This window comes from Harmonia axyridis, chromosome 1 (assembly GCF_914767665.1).
Source record: "Harmonia axyridis chromosome 1, icHarAxyr1.1, whole genome shotgun sequence".
NCBI lineage: Eukaryota > Metazoa > Arthropoda > Insecta > Coleoptera > Coccinellidae > Harmonia > Harmonia axyridis.
In genome coordinates, this window is record NC_059501.1 from 5,195,779 (window position 1) to 5,215,707 (window position 19,929).

At 37.5% G+C, this 19,929-nt stretch overlaps 1 protein-coding gene across 3 annotated transcripts in view; it reads left to right on the top strand.

Moving 5' to 3' along the window:
* The window catches only part of LOC123687871 (unconventional myosin-IXa-like), a 31,135-nt gene extending 11,246 nt beyond the window's left edge, over positions 1-19,889 (top strand). For all 3 annotated transcript variants that reach the window (XM_045627071.1, XM_045627070.1, XM_045627072.1), the window contains 6 exons: positions 4,889-5,714; positions 5,856-5,983; positions 6,436-6,567; positions 7,579-8,082; positions 12,788-13,143; positions 15,920-19,889. In XM_045627071.1, the coding sequence (XP_045483027.1) occupies positions 4,889-5,714; positions 5,856-5,983; positions 6,436-6,567; positions 7,579-8,082; positions 12,788-13,143; positions 15,920-17,973 (4,000 nt within the window). In that variant the 3' untranslated portion in view covers positions 17,974-19,889. The remainder of the gene's footprint in view (positions 1-4,888; positions 5,715-5,855; positions 5,984-6,435; positions 6,568-7,578; positions 8,083-12,787; positions 13,144-15,919) is intronic.
* Positions 19,890-19,929: the final 40 nt, after the last annotated feature.

Here is a 19,929-nt window from a genome sequence, read left to right on the forward strand (position 1 = left end):
GGTCTCATTCCGAACTTTTCCTTGAATACTGGAAGATGAATTATGATTCATTCGAATTCTCATTAAATCAATTATTATTTGTATAAATGATGAGAAACATGCAAATAGCAGATGAAAATTAAATCGAAAATAACCACAATTTTAATTACGAAAGAAAACGCACAATCAGAATAATTATATCGGCAACATAGCAAAGTGTTGCCAACACAAAGTTCAGATATTTAATGAATTCTATCCCTACTCGATGGAAATTCATTATCGAGGAAAATAAAACAAGTAATTTCCAGAAATATTTCAAAGTTTACAGCAATTGTTTCGCCAACACTTTATCAATTTAAAATCTAAATGTAACCTTGAGAAGCCACAGTGTTGGCGAAACAATTGTTGTGAACATAATTATATTCATGGAAATTCGAATTTTCAAGAAAAACTGTGTTTTTACTGGGAGGGCCCGGAACTTATTTAATGAAGCTATCGTCATCAATGACGTCATGCCATTGCTGGAATAATTATACCATATAAGATTCAAAAGGGCGATACAGTCGCATTCGAAAGCAATCTTTATAAATAATTTTATAAATTAGTGATAGTCAAATTTAAGAAAAAAAATTTAATGAAAATATGAAATCGTCAACAATCAAAGTGAAGATTGAAAACTAACAATTTTAAAATTGCTTGAAACCGACAGGTATATTCCCAAAAAATATAGATTTCGAGCAATATAGTTTGCACCATGTTCAGACAGTGGAAATCCCAGCGGCAAGTTCCAATATTGCCTTTCACATTTTACGATGCCTCTTTTCATTTTATCATGTTCAACAGTGTACATTTAATTCAGTTTCAATTTAAAATAACAATATGATTTGGTTGACTTTGAAAATTAAATCTAAGCATTGATTTGAAATTTTCACGTATCTATACCAAGTTGTCCCAGTTGCGTAAATCATATAAATAACTGCCATAAGAGCCACAAGAGATAAGAGTGTGGTTGCGTTATTTTCAGTGGTCATAAGACAGACCGACAAGGAAATGAATACTACATTATTAACAATATTTTTCGGTTCTTATCTTCGCATAAAAATTAAAATTTCACTATTTCCTATTAACATATAACCCAGAAAAGAAATAATTAATTGATAAAATATTCATTATGTGTATGGGTATAACTGTTAATTATTTCTAGTCCGTTTCATAGAACTTTCAGCCATTATTACGATTGTAGCAAAAAATGTTGAACGCCGTTATTGATTGCAATCCGAATCAGATAAAATGAAAAATATAATAATAATGAAAAAATTAAGAATCCTAAAATGGTCTTCAAGGTATCCCTCACATTCAAGTTGTAGATTTTAGACTAGAAGAGATAAGTAAAATCTAAAAGGTTTTCCAATAAGAGGTTTCATTTTTATTTGAACAAAAACGAGCATATTTTAAGCGAAATCAATGGATGTTTATTTCATTGTAAATAGTAAGGAAGGTATGCCATTAAAGATGAAAGATGATATCAGCCAATTGGTCGCTAGGGCTACGGTTGCAGTACCATATCCTTTTCATGAAATTTTCCATGACCAAGTCGCACATTCGCGATTGTATGTCCTCAATAACTTCACAAATTTCATATTTGAGTTTAATCTTGACTAGTTTATGGAGCATTGATCTTTCAGAAAAAATCTAAAGGTGTTAAATCAGACGATCTTGGTGGCCAATTGTGAATTAACAAGCCCGGGACACTTTTCTTGCAAAATTTCTATTGTTTTGTTGCTTCTGTGGCACGTAGCGCCGTCATATTGAAATAAACGTCGTCCACTTCAATATTCAATTCCAGCCATTAAAAATCATAAATCTCGGTTTTAATTCCCAAGATCGACGAGGAAACGACCGACCTGGGTTTTCGTCAACACTATACTGGCTGCAGCAGCAATAGTTTTAGTTGTTCTTGAGCGACACATACGGTTTCGATTCTTCACATCACTAACAGCTCAATTTTTTCCACCGGTTTTACTTTTGCCGGTCGAGCAGGTGCTTAACGTCGACACAATGATTTCAAAATCTCAGTAAATTAATTAAATAGAAATATTAGATGCGTGTTTTCTTTTCATTTTCTCCGAAAATGTCAGATAATACACAGGGAGTTAAATCAACCTTTTTGCCGTTTTTGTATCGAGTAAAAAAACGAAGAATTTTGGAGCATCCTATGCTCAGAGTAATAAGCATAGATAGAGAGATCATATGTCATTTTCAGTAAGCCAATTTTGTCCCCAACATGAACTATCAAATTTGACATGGAGCGCGCTGAATTGAAAACATATCAGTGATATGATATTTTACTTAATTCGCGAGTTTCTCCACGAAGAACGCTCTTCTCAGGTCCCATAGTGAATCAACATTTCATATTCACTTGAAATATATCGAAATAAAACTTATAATCAGAAATTCAGAAAACAAACTTCAAGCGCGCCAAACTACGTGAAACAACCGATGACACTAGGAGAGCAAAAGTTGCCAAACCTCGGATTTCAGCAGGTAGATACAGAAAATAATAAATATTCTGCTTATTATAAATTCGGCAATTAGGAAAAATATCGGATTCCAAATATTCAAATTCTCATATTTAATCGGGAATCACTCAAATAAATATATTTCATTCAATATAATATACATTCATAACGATATAGTAAAATTGTGGATTTGGAAATATATCACAGTCCAACAACGTAATCAAACCATGTTGGGGACATGAAAAAATTGTGTATACTCCCTCTATCTATTATATGTTCATTACTCAATGATTCTGTATATATTTTTTTCTATACCTAACTCATTTTCAGGATCTCAGTGACCTAATTCTCGAAATTTCAGCTTCCTTAAATATAAAAGTCTTTTCTATGCCTATTTTATTGGATCCATGTGTTTGACAATTTTTTTCCTGGAAAACCATTAATATTATGTTTATATATTAAAATTATTCTTATTATATTAGAATATATCCGAAAGTATCAGGAATTAGCGATAGAAAAGAACTAGACAAAAGTTATAATAAATAGGATGCCCCATTTGGAACAACGATGTTTGTAATATTTTTTCTTAGTATTCTTCTCATTTTTCTTGTTGAACCAATCGTATATTCAAAAATTAAAGGACAATCGAATGCTGTACCTATACCCAAGTTGATTTACAAGGTACTACGTTTGACATTTCATCCAATAATAGGCGTCGGTCAGAAAGTCAATTTTACAAACCCACGTCCGGTACAAATGAAGTACCCTAATAAACCTTTTAAGTAACTTAACAAATAACCGAAAAAATGCGAAATTTCGACAGGACGGCGCCAGTTCCGATATATACAGTAACATCCGGTCTCTCTTACATTTACTTCATTCATAAATTCATCTTCAAAATAGGAACTACACCTTGCTTACACCTGAGCAGTTCTGAGAGTATTAAATAATGTGTTGTGTGCTACTAAGTTTTTGTTATTTGTGAGGTGCCTAAGGTGGGTTAAGTGTGTTTTAATTGTTTAAACGATTTGGAGTGTTTATTTGATCAAGATAACTCGAAAATAGATCATTACACTCTAGGTTTACACTTCACAATGAATCCATAACAGAGTTGTTTACTTGAAGAAAAATTTAAAGATTTTTAATTTGTTTATCCACGTTGATTCTTCTTCCTTTAATTTATTTCGCAATATTCAGAAAACGTTAAGTGTTCATTTGGTATAAAAATGTAATGAAGGAACCTTATTTGTTGAAACCACTGAATTATCTCTGGTATGCATTAAAATGATATTTCTTGAATGAAACTATTGAAATACAATTCCTTTTTTTTTGTTAAATTCTCTTCTCATTTATTTCGTTTATAATAATAATACAATACAATATCTCTCAATTTTTTTTTTTTTTGGAGTTTTTGATTCACTTGATAAGTTTTTTTGTAAGACAATTGGATTAGGATATTTTTGAGATATAGATCATGTTGGTATTGAAATAGTGGATTTTCTTCAAAATGAGCCACTTGTTAGACTATTATGCAGTTGTTTTTAATGAATTTTCGGAATCGACTGCTAGGATCATCAGCTATTATACTGTTGAACTAATTTCAAATTAAATATTATCATTATTTTCTTTCCAATATGAACCAGTTTTTCTTTGTCCAAGAGTGTTGTTTTTAATTTGATCTCACTGAATACTTATAATTTTCTCTGAAAAACTTGAATATCAAAGTTTAGAATATATCTGATTATAGTTTTTCTTTATTCTTTCTATATTTAATATATTTCTGAAAATTTCATATAAAATGTATCATTATCTATCTACATAATTAAATTATTTTCATTTGGTAAGATTCAATCCTAAATTATAACAATCGATGATATTTTTATAAAATCCAAGCTTTTTCGAGTCCTGTAATGGGGATCTACTACGTTAACTTAAGTTCAATTGTTGTTGAGTCAGAATATATCAATGGCCGAGCAACTAAATGACTTTAATTCTCTGTGAAATAGCGTCTTATTGGAAAAGTCACGGCAGCAATTTGATGGCAGTACGCCACGTATATCATCATCCAACTAGAGGACACTTGGTACCTCATTATTTTCTATAGAACTCCAAAGATATGAAACTATATCATTATGTCCATCCTTTTATATGTTGAATGTTTAATAACAGTATTCACTTTTACCCCTCTATTCAGTCTTCTTTCAGATTGTCGATATGTGTTTATTTGTAATTTTCTAAACCTCTATTTAGTGTTTGATTGTATAAAAATGTAAAAGGTTGCTTGAACGCTGGTGATCAGCTAAATCTGTGTCATTTTCTATACTTAGCATGTTTGCATGTTCCACGCCTATCCGAAAAAAATTGTATACTAATACGCCCCTTTTACGCAGGAAGAACAAGTCTTTCCGACCTCGAGAGAGAGGCAAGAAGGGCCTCAAAAACCTGCAGTCCGTGAAGACCTTAGCCGGACGCACTGGTATTTCCGGCGCCAGCCAGGGCCAACTGGGCAAGGCTAGGAAACAGCCCACCACCGTCACAGCACAGTTCCAACAATCCCTACATTCCCTCATGGATACCCTCAACCAAGCAAACCCCTTCTTCATCAGATGCATAAAATCCAACGCCAACAAGATACCGAACAAGTTCGACCATGAGACTGTGCAACGCCAACTCAGATACACAGGCATGTTAGAAACCGTCAGGATACGTCAAGCAGGTTTCAACGTGAGGCTGACGTACGACGAGTTCATCCAGCTTTACAGGATCCTGCTGCCGAAAGGACTGCTGAGTTCACAGAACGACGTGAGGGACTTTTTGGCCACCCTTAACCTGAACAGGGACAACTACCAGTTGGGTTTAAGCAAGGTGTTCCTGAGGGAGAGCGAGAAGTACAAGCTGGACTGCAAATTGCACCAGCAGATCATGTCCAGCATTATCATACTGCAGAGGTGGTTCAGGGCCTGTCTGGAGAGGAGGAAATTCCTCAGGATACGTACGGCCATAGTAACGATCCAGTCCTACTGCCGCATGTATCTGGTACAGAGGTACTTCAAGAGGGTGACAGCCGCCATAAAAATCCAGAAGGTCTGGAGAGGGTACAAGGCGAGGGGTTGGTACGAGAAGTTCAAGATGGGGCTTGTGATGTTCCAGGCTCACTGTAGGGGTTACAGGGTGAGGAAAGCGATGCAGCTGTCCAAGAGCCATCCTAAGATACCGGTGAGTGTTGACTGCTGGTTCATTCTTAAGGGGAGAGATTATTAGTACCTTTTTAGTAGAGCATTTTGATTTTTATAGCAGACTGAAAACATTCATCAGTTTCCCTTCGCTTTGGTGAAATCTTTTCTATTTTTTTTTCAGAGTGCGGCTTCTGTTCAAACGCATTTACAGGTGAAACTTGCCAGTTCTGATGAGGCTTTTGTCAGTAAAGAATCTAGTCAAGAGGAGCTACGTGATAATATGGAAAGGAGATTGAGGGATTCAGATGAGTAAGTATTTTTCTATAATTATATGGCAAATCCGCTCATTGCGACATACCTTATAGAACAAAATCGTGCGGGAATATCTCAGTTTTACGGATTTCATCGTTATATTTCATTATTATATGTTGGTACTCGGAATTGTCCAGTCATGGATTCATCTATTACCTGTCAAATTTGTGATACAGTAGACAGTTCTGCCAACCAAAATTTTCAATTAAAAAATCATTAAACGATATTTATGCAAATATTTCATTAATTTCATTATCGATGCCTTCTACACTGATATTAATAAATTACTATTATTTTACATGTAATACTATCTCTACTCACCTTGAAGCATCGTTTCCCTGTGTTATACACTCAAAGTGGATTTTGACTAGTCCAATTTATTATCCTTTCCATTCTCATTTTTATCTTTTCTTGTTGCGCATTATTTCAAGTGTTGTTTTCATTTGCAGGAGCAGTGGTATTCAAGAAGATGGCGACACTGAATCTTTGCATAGCCGACTGAGCTATACCATGTCCTTACCAACTGTGACCACCACTCTTATTTCACAGCAAACGTCTGGGTTGTTACCCCACCAAAATAGGTGAGAACTGAGAACTTTAGGTTTAATGTAAGAATGAATTGGGTCAGAATTGTTGTTTTTTACGTGACGTCAAATAACTTAGGAATTATATGCGATATGAACTTTTCAAATTTAGGTTGAGTAGAACATGATGTGTGTCTAGAGATATCATCAATGGACTCTGTCTCTTTTCGCAATGATTGATTATTTTGTAAGCTTGTAATTGGAAATTGCCTCTTTTATGAGAATATAGAAACATTATTATAATTATTATTATTGAAGGTCTCGAGAACTTTGTTCTGATTATGGAAAGTTCTCGAGAACCTTCTTCCCGATTGTGGACAGTTCTCGAGACCTTGTTCTCGATTCTGCACAGTTCTTGAGAAACATGTCCACGATTATGGAAAGTTTTCGAGAACCTTGTCCTCGATTATGGAAAGTTCTCGAGAACCTTCTTCTCGATTGTGGACAGTTCTCGAGACCTTGTTCTCGATTCTGCACAGTTCTTGAGAACCTTGTCCTCGATTATGGAATTCTCTCGAGAACATGTTCTCGATTCTGCACAGTTTTCAAGAACCTTGTCCTCGATTATGGAAAGTTCTCGAGAACCTTCTTCTCGATTGTGGACAGTTCTCGAGACCTTGTTCTCGATTCTGCACAGTTCTTGAGAACCTTGTCCTCGATTATGGAATTCTCTCGAGAACTTGTTCTCAATTCTGCACAGTTTTCAAGAACCTTGTCCTCGATTATGGAAAGTTTTCGAGAACCTTCTTCTCGATTGTGGAAAGTTCTCGAGATATTTTTCTTGATTATGGAAAGTTCTGGAGATATTTTTCTTGATTATAGAAAGTTCTCGAGACCTTGTTCTCGATTATGCACAGTTTTCGAGAACCTTGTTCTCGATTATAGAAAGTATTCGAGACCTTGTCTCGATTCTGCTCAGTTCTCGAGAATTTTATCCTCGATTATGAAAAGTTCTCGATAACCTCGTTCTCGATTCTTCCCTTCACTAATTATCATTCTCCTCCTCAGACTGGCAGACATAAAGCAGGAAGGAGTCTTCCTGGACCTGACCCTCCGTCGTAAGATCAACAAGGCCCACCGCACCATCGACTACTCCGACCTGGAGTACATGCCCGAGCGCAAGGGCAGCTGCGATTCTCTCGCCTCGCAGAAGAGCTTCGGCTCCCAGCAGAGCACCGATTCTCACTCGAGCGCCACCGTCATCAGGGACGTGGGGGGCGGAGCCAGCAGGATCTCCAGCAGCGTCGCCGCCTCCAGGGAGCAGTGGTCCTCGTCGTTCACGAGGAGCGAGACCGACTCGGAGAACGGCGGTGGGGGTGGAGGAGGCGGAGCTACCATGTCGGCTCCGCCCGTGGTGGGAGAGCGGTTCTCGTCGTATGACAACTTCGACTTGCCATCGCACGGTTCGGAGCAGGATTTCTCGCCCAAGGTGCTGCTGGCGAGGTCGCCGGCGGTGCATTGGACCACGTCGGCGGGGGTGAAGAGAGAGACCAAATTGGCGGTGGAGATGAGGTGAGGTGTTTTCCTTTTCGTCTTTTAGAAAGGTTTTTTCGGGCTGTCTGACCGTGTCCTTAATTGAAACGAATATTTCCTTTATCAAGGGTTATGCAATAATAGGTTTCATTTTGATATCCAATAACTTGGTGGATTTAAATGCAAACAAAACACAAGCATGTCTTTTCTCTAGAAAGGCCAATCTCAGTATGCCCAACATAAGCTTGTCAGGAGTGACTGTACCTTTGAAGTCATCCATCTCGATGCTTGGTATTACTATCAGCAATAACCTTTCTTGGGAAAGTCACGTGAGATCAATTGCCAAAACTACATCCCAGAAACTTGGTTTTCTGTTTCGTGCTAGGAGCTATTTCACTTCCAGTCATCTACTTATGATTAATAAGGCACAGATCCGACCTGTCCTGGGGTGCTGTTTCCATGTTTGGAGTGCGGCACCTGAACATATTCTGAAACTGCTGGATTCTGTCCAAAAAAGGGCAATTCGTCTCGTCGGTGATGTCTCGCTTACAAACTCGCTCACTACTTTGGAACACCGCAGAAAAGTTAGCGATGCTCTTCTGAAATATCAACAATCGTTCCTCCTTTGGCAGTCTCTTCGAGGTTAACCCGTCAAGTTCATTCTCCACACACCTTTGTGGTCGCGTTGGAGACCTGCAGAACATCTCTTTTCAAAGACTCGTTCATCCAACGAACAGCAAGGCTCTGGAACACATTGCCTAGGGAGGTGTTCCCCGAGGCATATAACCTTCATAAATTCAAAAAGAACACCAATTCCTACCCTCTTTCCCTTGGTTCTAACGATGTTCACTGAACATTACAAGATATCTCCTTTCGTGGGAACCAGAACATTAAAAAAAATATATATATATAAAAAAAGAGTATATTTTAAAAGAAAACGATGGACGTTTATTCCATTGTAAAGAGGAAAGTATGTCATTAACGATGGAAAACGATACCAGCCAAATGACCGCCACGGCTACGGTTGTAACCCCATATCCTTTGCATGAAATTTTCCATGACTACTTCTCACATTTTCAGCTGTATGTCCTCGATATTGTTATTATTCACAAAATCGGGGTCGTTGTGGCTCTGTCAGCCTTCCGGGAACTGCTACCTATTTGAACATTTGTTCTTAACCCTACCTATACATACAAACCCAGGGAGGCCGTCGATACGGTTATTGAAACCGACGGCATCCTTAGAAGCCTTGGCTATTACTTCGTGAGAATCTGGAACTGACTTTCCTATGTGAGTGGCTCTTAGGCCAGTTGCCCCGGACATTTGCAGACTATGTGTTTGGCTGTTTCTACTTCCTTTCCACAAAGCCTGCGGTACAAAAGGTGTTTGCACCGATAGTGTCCTGTCAGCAGTCCCACTATTACCCGAAGCTTCAGAAACTTTCTGGTATAGGTCGGTGAAAACATTTGATATTTATTTGCCTGAGCAAGAACCGGAGTGTTTCTCCAGAGAGTTTTTCTATTGTCCCACTCCCATTGTTGAATAGCTGCCTTATATTGGTCTTTTCCAAGTTTACAGAAGAGCTCAGGACCTACAGGTGTTAACCTTGATGCCCTTTTTGCAAGTTCATCTGCTTTTTCGTTTTCTTCAATACCACAATGCACTGGTACCCATAGTAGAGTTACTATGACTAGTTGCTTTACGGCACTCCCATGTCAGTAGAGACCCCTGGCTATATGATTCCAGGGATCTCAGCGTGGCCTGGCTGTCTGTAGTGATGTAAATACTCGTCCCTTTGAGGCTTCTTTTGGAAACCCTTGAGCGCAAGTATAGACAGCTAGTGTCTGGATTTGCAAGATAGAAAGTTCACTTCCCAGGGATCTAGAGATCCTCGTTCAAAGCCCCATCACTGAAGATGATTTTTCGATGAACATATTTGGATAATTTTTTACATTTCAAGTACCCAATCAGCGAAGATACGACATTGCTGGTGAACGACCGACTTGAGTTCTTGTGTTAACTGAACTTAACGCCTTAAGACTTGAGTCTTAATCTTATTTATGGAATGCCTAATACTCAGGATCGTCGAGGCATTGACAAATCTGGGTTTTTGTCAACACTACGGGCTACAGCATCAATATTCAAAGATGTTTTGAAGCTCTTTCGATTCTTCACATTACAATAACTAGTCCCAACTGATCAAATTTTTTCACCAGTTTCACTATTGCCGTCCAAGGTTCTTCCCGACTACCCAAAAATGCTTCTGTTTTGCTAACTGACTGCAAAATTTTCAACCATTTCAATGCATTCTTGAAGCGGGTATCGTTCCATTTTTAGTAATGGCGTAGTTTTTACTTGTCGAATGTCACAATATGGTAGCTGCTATCAAAAAAGAAACCTGTTCTGGACCGATTTTTCTACCAAATTTCATGCAAATAGCTATCAAAGTTCCCGAGAAATTCTCAACATTCTGAGAATGAAAATAAACGATAGTTTAAAATTTGTAGTGTCTTCCTCTGAAAAGCTCCAAAGATGATCGTTTCTCCTATATTCAATCACATCATAATGTGATTGAATTATTCACGAGTTATTTGCTATGCCATTCATTTTTAAGGATTTATTTACGCGATTCATTCGAAGTTCAAATCCCGTAAGTCAATCTTTGTACTCGAAGCACGCATTTCAAATACTGGGAATATAGATAGGGCCAGATTTATCCAGCGTTCATCTGCAGAGTTAGATAAGGGTTTCTCCTTGTTTATTCAATACGGTAGCTGTAAACACTTCCCTATTTTATATTTCCGTTATTTAATCAATTCGAATATATCTGTTTTATGTTCACTCTGATTCAGTTGAGGTCAACACGTAAATATGATGTCACCTCAGAGTAATGAACATAACTATGTTTATTACTCTATGGATGTCACCAAACGAAAAAAAAAAATAGAAATCAATGGGTGTTGTAAATAGAAATCAATGGGTGTTGTAAATAGAAAGGTTTATCATTAACGATGGAGAACGATATCAGTCAAATTAAAGCACCAAATCCTTTCCATGACCAATTCGCACATGTATGGCTGTATGTCCTCGATAACTTCATGAATTCCATCTTTGAGGCCTTTCATGGGTTGTGGAGTATTGGCATAGCTCATCTTTCTCGTGATCCCAAAGAAAAATTCTAAAGGTGTTAAATCACGAGATATCGGTGATCAATTATGGCCAGATCAAGGGCAGGAAATTTTCTTGCAAAATTGAGATTGTTTCGTTGCTTGTGTACAGGCTCTAAAGCCTCTGCGATTAATGTTTATACTCCAATAAACTTTATTATTATTGTGTGACACGTAGCGTCGTCTTGTTGAAAATGAGCGTCGATCACATCAATATCTTCCAATTATCGTTTGTGGAATGGTTTCATTTCCAAAATCGATGGGGAATCTACCAACCTGGGTTTTCGTCAACTCTATTGGCTATAGCAGCAATACTCACAGTTGTTCTTGAGCGACGCACACGGTTTAAATTCTTCACGTCACTAACTTGGCCCAACAAATTTTTGCACCAGTTTCACTATTGCTAGATGAGAAGGTGCTTCGCTCAAAAGTTTTGCGAACTGTGACTGCTAAATTTTCACAATTTTTCACTAAATTTTAACAATTTTGATACGTTGTTGAAGCGTGTATCGTTCCATTTTTAACAATAGAAATGTAATGTCAAAAGATGACTGCTTCTAAAATTGACAGCTGCTCAGAGCGCCGTCTGTTCAAAGTGAAACCTCTTATTATAAAACCTTCATATAAATTACACATGATTTCATAAAATTGAAAGTGCTAATGTAGAAAAATACATGAGTCCACAAAACCCTTCATTTTTCGAAAAAGAAGCGTTTACATATACGAGACGGAGTCGAGTTCGAATCCCGTTAGTGGATATCCATTACATTTTTTACACATTGACTGTTTGTTTCAAAAAAAGAACAATTTTCCGAAAAATATATCACCCTGTAGATTTGCAATAGAAATTAGTACTTCACGTGATGTAAACTCTAAATTGGAATAACTTCGCCAAATTTCATTTGAATTTTGCAGATATGAAAAAAAACTAAAAAAAAAGAATCTTTAACGCCCTGTATTTCAAAAACAAAGCGTTTGGTGGCCCATGATCATAGGAAATTTACTTCTTGAAATTATCCGGGGAATCTCTCATTTTCGTTTGTACCTTCAATTTAGGAACACCCTGTATTATAACGGTTTGAAGGTTCATGCTGAATTTCGTGAAAAAAATACAATAATAAGAATTATTTAATGGATTCCGTTCTTACGTGATGTGAATTCATATCGATTTGATGAAAAAAACATAATTTAGCAACACCCTGTATATCGAAAGGGTCTTGTGTATCAGAAATCGTTTGGTTGCGCATCAACCAACGTCACAAAAAATGCCTTCCGTTCCTGCAGCCCCAATCTAAAAGAAAACAATACCTTATCAAGATTTCACAGAGTCAACATCGAAAACCATTGTGCCCAAACCCAATCGCTATCTTCGAATGTAAACCTTCCAGATGACCAACTACGTGATGAGATAACAATTACCCATCCCTCCCTCCTATCTCTTCCTTCTTTACCATCTCAGTTCTTCGAAAGCGATCGTGCAACGATGACCCTCAGTCGAAACGACACTTAGTCGATATAAACCTTTAAAAAAAAGTTAAACGACATCGGTTGGTGAAAATGTGCTTTATCGTTTTCAGGAGCGCCGGGGACAACCTGAAGAGTCTACCTGCCGTGAGGAGGATAACCAGGTTCGGCTCCGACGACGTCTACTACGCTTACGACCACGCGCCCAGCAAAACCGAGCAGATATTGGGCAAGCCAGAGGTGCCTGCCAGAAGCGTGAGAAAGGCCAAGAGGGCCCAGGTGAAGAGCTTGGGCGAGGAGGTTACTGACAGCGTGGTGGCCGGCGACAAAGGCGTACTGGGCACCATCGATGAGTCCAACGTCATCCACGCTGACGCCGGGAGCGCCAAGTTCAAGCCGTTCATGAAGGACTGCACGACCAGCACGCCTAAGCAGGTGTTGACGCCGAAGAGGCAGAGGCATCATATAGGTAAATATGAGAGTGTTTGTGTTTGAAGTAACCGCTACGCTCAGTTCTGAACTTTCCTCTCTGATAGATCAATATGCCAGGCGCATATTAGCACGTTGCCCAATGCTAGATACTGCACTTGGGCAGTGATCAACTCGCGTAGTGTGTTCTGTGTTCGCATATTGGGGATCGGTTTCGGTATTCTTTTTATTGAGGCTTAGGGGTTGTGAATCTGTCAGCTAAATAAAGTTTATTATTATTATATTAAGGTTTATGACCTGAAGCAGGTCTCGCATCTGGGTGGGGTTCAATTTGTTCAAGTACTTGCGTTCTGGTGTTGAAAAGATTCGCTTTCTGCATCTGAATCTGATTCAGATGCCGAACTGGAAGCTATATTATTATATCTACGTAAATCAAAAAAAGAAAATAAAAGAAAATCTCTTAAAAATAACGGTTCATAAACTATCTTGGTCTGAATCGAAAGGAATTCCAAGAAATGCATATCATTATCAAGAATATCAACCTGTATACGTTACTTAATTTTTCGCCTCGAATTTTGAATCACCCTGTATTAATATTCACTCATTTATAAAGGGTATTTTTTTTAGAGCTATAGAACTTTAAATTCCAATAAAAGAACGATGGATTATACGATTGACATGAATTTTATTAATCCGCAAGATAATCTTGTGGCATTACATTTTAAATATGATTTCTGGCATATGACCGCCACGGCTGGCTCGGATGTAGTCCAATCTGGACGTCCAATTTTCGATGACTTTTTCCAACATTTGTTGCCGTATATCGGCAATAACACAGTGAATGTTATCTTCCAAATGGTCAAGGGTTTGTGGCTCATCCGCATAGACCAATGACTTCACATAGCCCCACAGAAAGTAGTCTAGCGGTGTTAAATCACAAGATCTCGGAGACCAATTCACAGGTCCAAAACGTGAAATTAGGCGGTCACCAAACGTGTCTTTCAATAAATCGATTGTGGCACGAGCTGTGTGACATATTGCGCCGTCTTGTTGGAACCACAGCTCCTGGACATCATGGTTGTTCAATTCAGGAATGAAAAAGTTAGTAATCATGGCTCTATACCGATCACCATTGACTGTAACGTTCTGGCCATCATCGTTTTTGAAGAAGTACGGACCAATGATTCCACCAGCCCATAAAGCGCACCAAACAGTCAGTTTTTCTGGATGTTACGGTGTTTCGACATACACTTGAGGATTAGCTGCACACCAAATGCGGCAGTTTTGTTTGTTGACGTAGCCATTTAACCAGAAGTGCGCTTCATCGCTAAACAAAATAAAATGGACGTAGTGCGCGATACGTATTCCGCACAGAACCATTATTTTAGAAATGAAATTGCACTATTTGCAAGCGTTGTTCAGGCGTGAGTCCATTCACGATGAATTGCCAAACCAAACTGAGAATAAATCACTTGACAGCTGTTAAATCGGTCGCCATCTTGAATAGTAATGCCAATTTAAAGTTATATACCTCGAAAAAAAAACACCCGTTATTATAAAAAATATCAACATGTTATACATGATTTAACCTTCTTTTTGTCATTGATGTTTCTTATCGGAACTTTAAAGTTCTTCATTTACCACTATTTCAATCAGAAAAGTAGTTATCACCTTTCTTATTGATTTTTCTCAGAAATAGATAATGATGAATAATATTTAACCGTATGAGATATCACAATTTGAATATATTCACACGGCATATCACAAGAACTATGAATTTAGTCGAATGTCTGAATATTTTGAGTATGATTTCATTTGGGAAATACATACATTCGTTGTCTTCTTTTGGTTCAAAAATATCAAGGAATTGAGTCGGTCAACAATCGTAGATTTATCACCAGATTGGTTCTTATGTGAGCCTTAAATTCTTTGTCTTATGAAATATGTTGAGAATACTTTAACCTACATATTCTTTATCGCAATCTAATCTACCTGATTTCATAAAATATCCGATTTCAATGCATCTAGAATTAGAAATAGATTATATTTCTAATTGAATGAAAAATATTTATATTTAAGATGTCCTATTTCAAGAACCAAGTGAAAACACTTTTGATAAAACATTTCAGAATTTTCGAAATATCTTGAACTGAAACCAAGATATGGCGAAATATTTGAAACAGTAATTTTTGGCTACAGAACACAATTCAATATAATCACGATCTGCATTCTCTAACTCCATAGTTCTTAAACTGCTTTAAATGCAATGATCATCGATTTGAGACATCTGTACAGTGGGAGGTATGGAAATGTTTGAAAGAAGAGATAATTTGCTCTACTGACTGACTGAACCCCTTTTAACAATACATTATTTACTCTACTAATCAGAAAATTAGTCAGGGCAAGATTATAATGGGAAATAGAGTAGAATAGACTAAGTAACAGTAATAGTTCATCAAACTATAAACATTTTTTTTTTAGAATTCTATATGTTTGCAATTATTCACCGCATTCAGTTTGAATTTTGTACATACAAAAAGAATCAATATAAAAATTCAGGATCATGGATCCTTTTTAAGAAAAAAAATTTGTTTTGTGTCCAAGTTATGAATTTTATTCGATTATTCCTGAAAAAGCACTCAAAAGATATGCACCCTGTATTCTACTGGAGTTTAAGTAACTACATTTTAATCTACATAATATTCCAACTAAAACTAACATTTAAAGATATAGATGCCGGAACCATAAACGATTGCAATTACAAGTTACAAAAAACTTCTTTGTGCAGGTGACTACTGACATATCACATTTTCTAGGTTTAGACTTGAGAAGAAGGAACAGCGACCCAGCCACGAACCTAATCACCGAAGTCCCGTCGGTGATCGAGCACACTCCCCAAACGAAAATCGATTCGGACGATCTGCAATGGAGGAAGGCCAACGTAAGCTTCACACTGGTGGGGCACTCCTTCAGAAAGATCGCCAGGATATCCAAAGACGACCTGTGCACTTCCTGCAACGAACACATGGACCAGTTCATCACGCACGGTTACAAGTGCATGCGCTGCAAGAAGTCCTTCCACGCAAAGTGCATCCAAAACAAGAAGGTCTCCCCCTGCGACCAGGTGGCCTCGAGCGTGGACAACTCCAAGGGGGCCAGGAGAAAGCAGCGAAAACCTTCCAGGACTCCCTACGACCTGGCTAAACCGGACGAGGGAAAGTTCAACCTAACAAAAACGTCGCTGTTTTCTGACAGCACCGACCAGATTATCAGCGGTAGCGAAGAGCTGCACCTGATGCAAAGGTTCATCACCGATAAGATAATGAAGATCGAAAGTGACATTGGCGAGAAGCCCAGTGAAGTAGATAGGTTATTCAAGCAAGCGTTGCGCGAATTCAAAGACAACCTCGTGCAAATCTACAGTGCCAACAAGCATGGCTTCGAAGTATGCAGCGTGCGTTACAAAGACTTGATCTGCAACTTCCAGCAAGCCATGGAAACAGTCTGCCAAAAAGAACAGAAGGAGAAGGACAAGGACTTCCCCGTCACCATGGGCCTGAACGCCTTCAGGGGCTTCATGAACGAGTTCATGCTGACCAGGGCGGAGGAGAAACCGAACAAGACGAAACGAAAAAAGGAGAAGAAGAGGAAGCTGGAGACGATCAAGTTCAAGGGGCACAACTTCCAACTGACCATCATCAACATACCTACGGCTTGTGAGATCTGCAACTCGTTCTTCATGTGGCCGATAGAGAGAGGATTAGTCTGCCAATCGTGCAAGCTCACCTGCCATAAAAAATGCTACACCAACATCCAAACTGTGTGCGTGAAGGAGTCGACGCAGGGTGGAAGCAACAGGGTATTCGGCGTGCCGTTGGTCAACCTGATCTCGGAAGAAAATAAAATACCGGTGGTGATAGAGAGATTGCTGCACGTGATCGAGTTGAACGGTTTGTACACTGAAGGTATATACCGAAAATCTGGCGTTAATTCGAAGATCAAAGAGCTGAAGACCAGAATGGACGAGTATCCCAACGAAGTGGAGTTTGAGAAGTACCAAGTGCATGTGTTGGCTTCCGTGCTGAAGAGTTTTCTCAGGGAGATGCCGGAACCCTTGCTCACCTTTGAGTGCTACGAGAATTTCATAACAGCTGCCAATCTGCACGATCCCCAGGATAGGGTGACCACCCTATATGATATTCTGAAGAAACTTCCTCCTATAAACTACGATCTCATGGAGAGGCTGATGTTCCATCTGGCTAGGGTGGCCCTTCACGAAGAGGTGAATAGGATGAGCGCTGCATCTCTGGCTATAGTGTTCGCGCCTTGTGTGTTGAGGACTAACAAAGTGGTTCCGGCTCAAGACAGTCTGCACGATATATCCAACCAGACGCAATGTATAGAGACCATAATAAGAGAACAGCTGAAGAAGATTAGAAGCACGCTGGAGGATATCAACACCCTAGACACTGCATGTCAGGCGGCCAACAATAGGTTGTCGTCTTTAAGAAGCTCGAAGGTGTTCAGTCCCGAAGAACTTCTACCGGCCAACCAGTCTTCCCAGCAGCAGGCGGAAGAAGAGGAGCATCTTCTAGTCGATCACATACAGGAAATAGAGAAGGAGAAAGAACACCTAACCTCAACCTTGCCCACCCTCACGCATGCGACTTCAGACGACGACATGTTGTCGACAGATGGCGATGGTAGCATGGACGATATTTCTTGCATAGGTGAACAGAGGAAAACCAGGGTTCCAGTGGTCAGATCCATCTCGGGAGGTGATTCCAGACCGTCGTTACTTCCAAAATTGAAGAGACAATCGTCTTCGGACGTTTGTGTCAAAGTAGAAGACTGTGACGTTGTTGTGTGAGAACAGTGTAAATATTCCTCTATCCGCAGACAGCTTCGGTTGCATTTGAGAAGGTTGAAGTGCGCCAATTTGTCCGAAACTTTCAGACAGAGCTTCTGAACGGTATGTGCTATTTATTTTTAACTTCTTTTTTTTTTTTAATTTTGAAATTGAAACAGAGCATTCTCGAGTAGTTCATTTCATATCATATGCGGCCGGAGTTCAATGTAACAAAAATCTATTTTCAATGTGTGATATGCCTTCACAGAATTGTTTATGTAATATATTTTCCCAGATTCTAATATACTAACACAAAGTGATATTGATTTAAAGTGTAAAAAAATCGATCCATGACATTTATCTTTGAAAGCAAGATTTCAGCGAGTGGATTCGTCTGAATATATTGAAAGTTGTGATCATTTTATTTTATGTACTATTTTACTAGGCAGGGTAACTGTTAACTGGTAGTAAAATATTATTCATACGTTTTAGTATCAAATATTTATGTGACTAAAAAGAATCGCTTTACTTCGACTATTATGACGTCTATTTTTCAATCGAAATCTTTGGATATTTATTATATTTGGTGTAATGGTGAAGGATGGTCCTTGATTCTTCAACAATGGTTCTTCTCTCAAGAATTCTGTTTTGTGGCATAAAAAAATTTTTAACTAAAGTTTCCTACTCTCTCCCTATAGTGTTTTCTTAAAAAATTTTTCATTTACAAGGACCATCCTGTATTCCTTTCAGCAATAAATTCAATTTGCAATCATTATTCGAAAAAGTTGATGTTGATATTGATATTTGTTGGGGGATATCTTATTGATTCCAATTCCCCATACAGTTTTCTAATAATCTTAAATTTTTTATGTAAACTTAGCCAAATTGTTCAGATTAAAACAAAAAGCTGATTTTACGACTTAATGTACAAAATTCTTTTAATGAAAATATGTTGAAATTCTTCTAAAAACAATGCTGCATTGAATAGTTGGAATTCATATTAATCGATAAGATAATTGTTTCAAGAAATATTTGTTTCTTCAAAATGTTGAATATTTATATGAATGATTGTTTGAATAATTAATTATGAGGGGAGAAGGTTTCTACTCCTTTGAAAAGAAGTAGATTGTGTTCAAAGTATATACCACATTCATTGTTTTCATTATACTAGATGTTCAATGATTGTATGTACATAAATTTGTTTCTTGTGGCCAACTGTTTCAATTTTTCAGCATATTTTCTTCTGAATGGTCTTACAATGAATGAGAGAAAATGGCACAAAAGTCGAAATTTTAAATATCATCTCAATACTGTTAATTTTTTCAATTTGCTGTTACATCCTGTTGAAATTATTATAATATATGAAGAATATGGTGAGTGCAATCTAATTTAAATTTTATTAATTCACTTTGAATGTTAAGGCTATTTATTAGTTTCTATTTATTAAAAATTTATTTGCTGATTTTGAAATTCTCATGTTGATTTTTAATTGTAATGAAAACTGAATTCAACGTCATCACATATTTTACCTTATGAGTAAAATGTTGAGAGTTCATTTATTAATTATCTTTTTCTCATGAAAAATGTTCAATTTGAATTGCTTAAATCTTTGTAAAACTAACATTATACTTATATTTTACTTTTTTACATTTGTATAAAAAGGCGGAACTAAATAGAATCATTCCAAAATTTGTTAAATTTTCATATTGTACGGATGAAATCGAGAGTAATGAACTGATCCTTAATTTATATACCAATTACTTTGATTGGGCATTTCAAAATATGACTGACTATTTTTTTTGATTAGATGTTGGTAAGGTTAATGTTTATATCTAAATTGATAATTTTACCAAATGTTAATAACAACAAACTTGTTTATATCGACAAATATAAAAACAAATGTCCTTTGTAAATAAAATTCACTATCTATATTACAAATCAGTTTGTTTTACTTCAAGAACACTTATAGAATTTAAT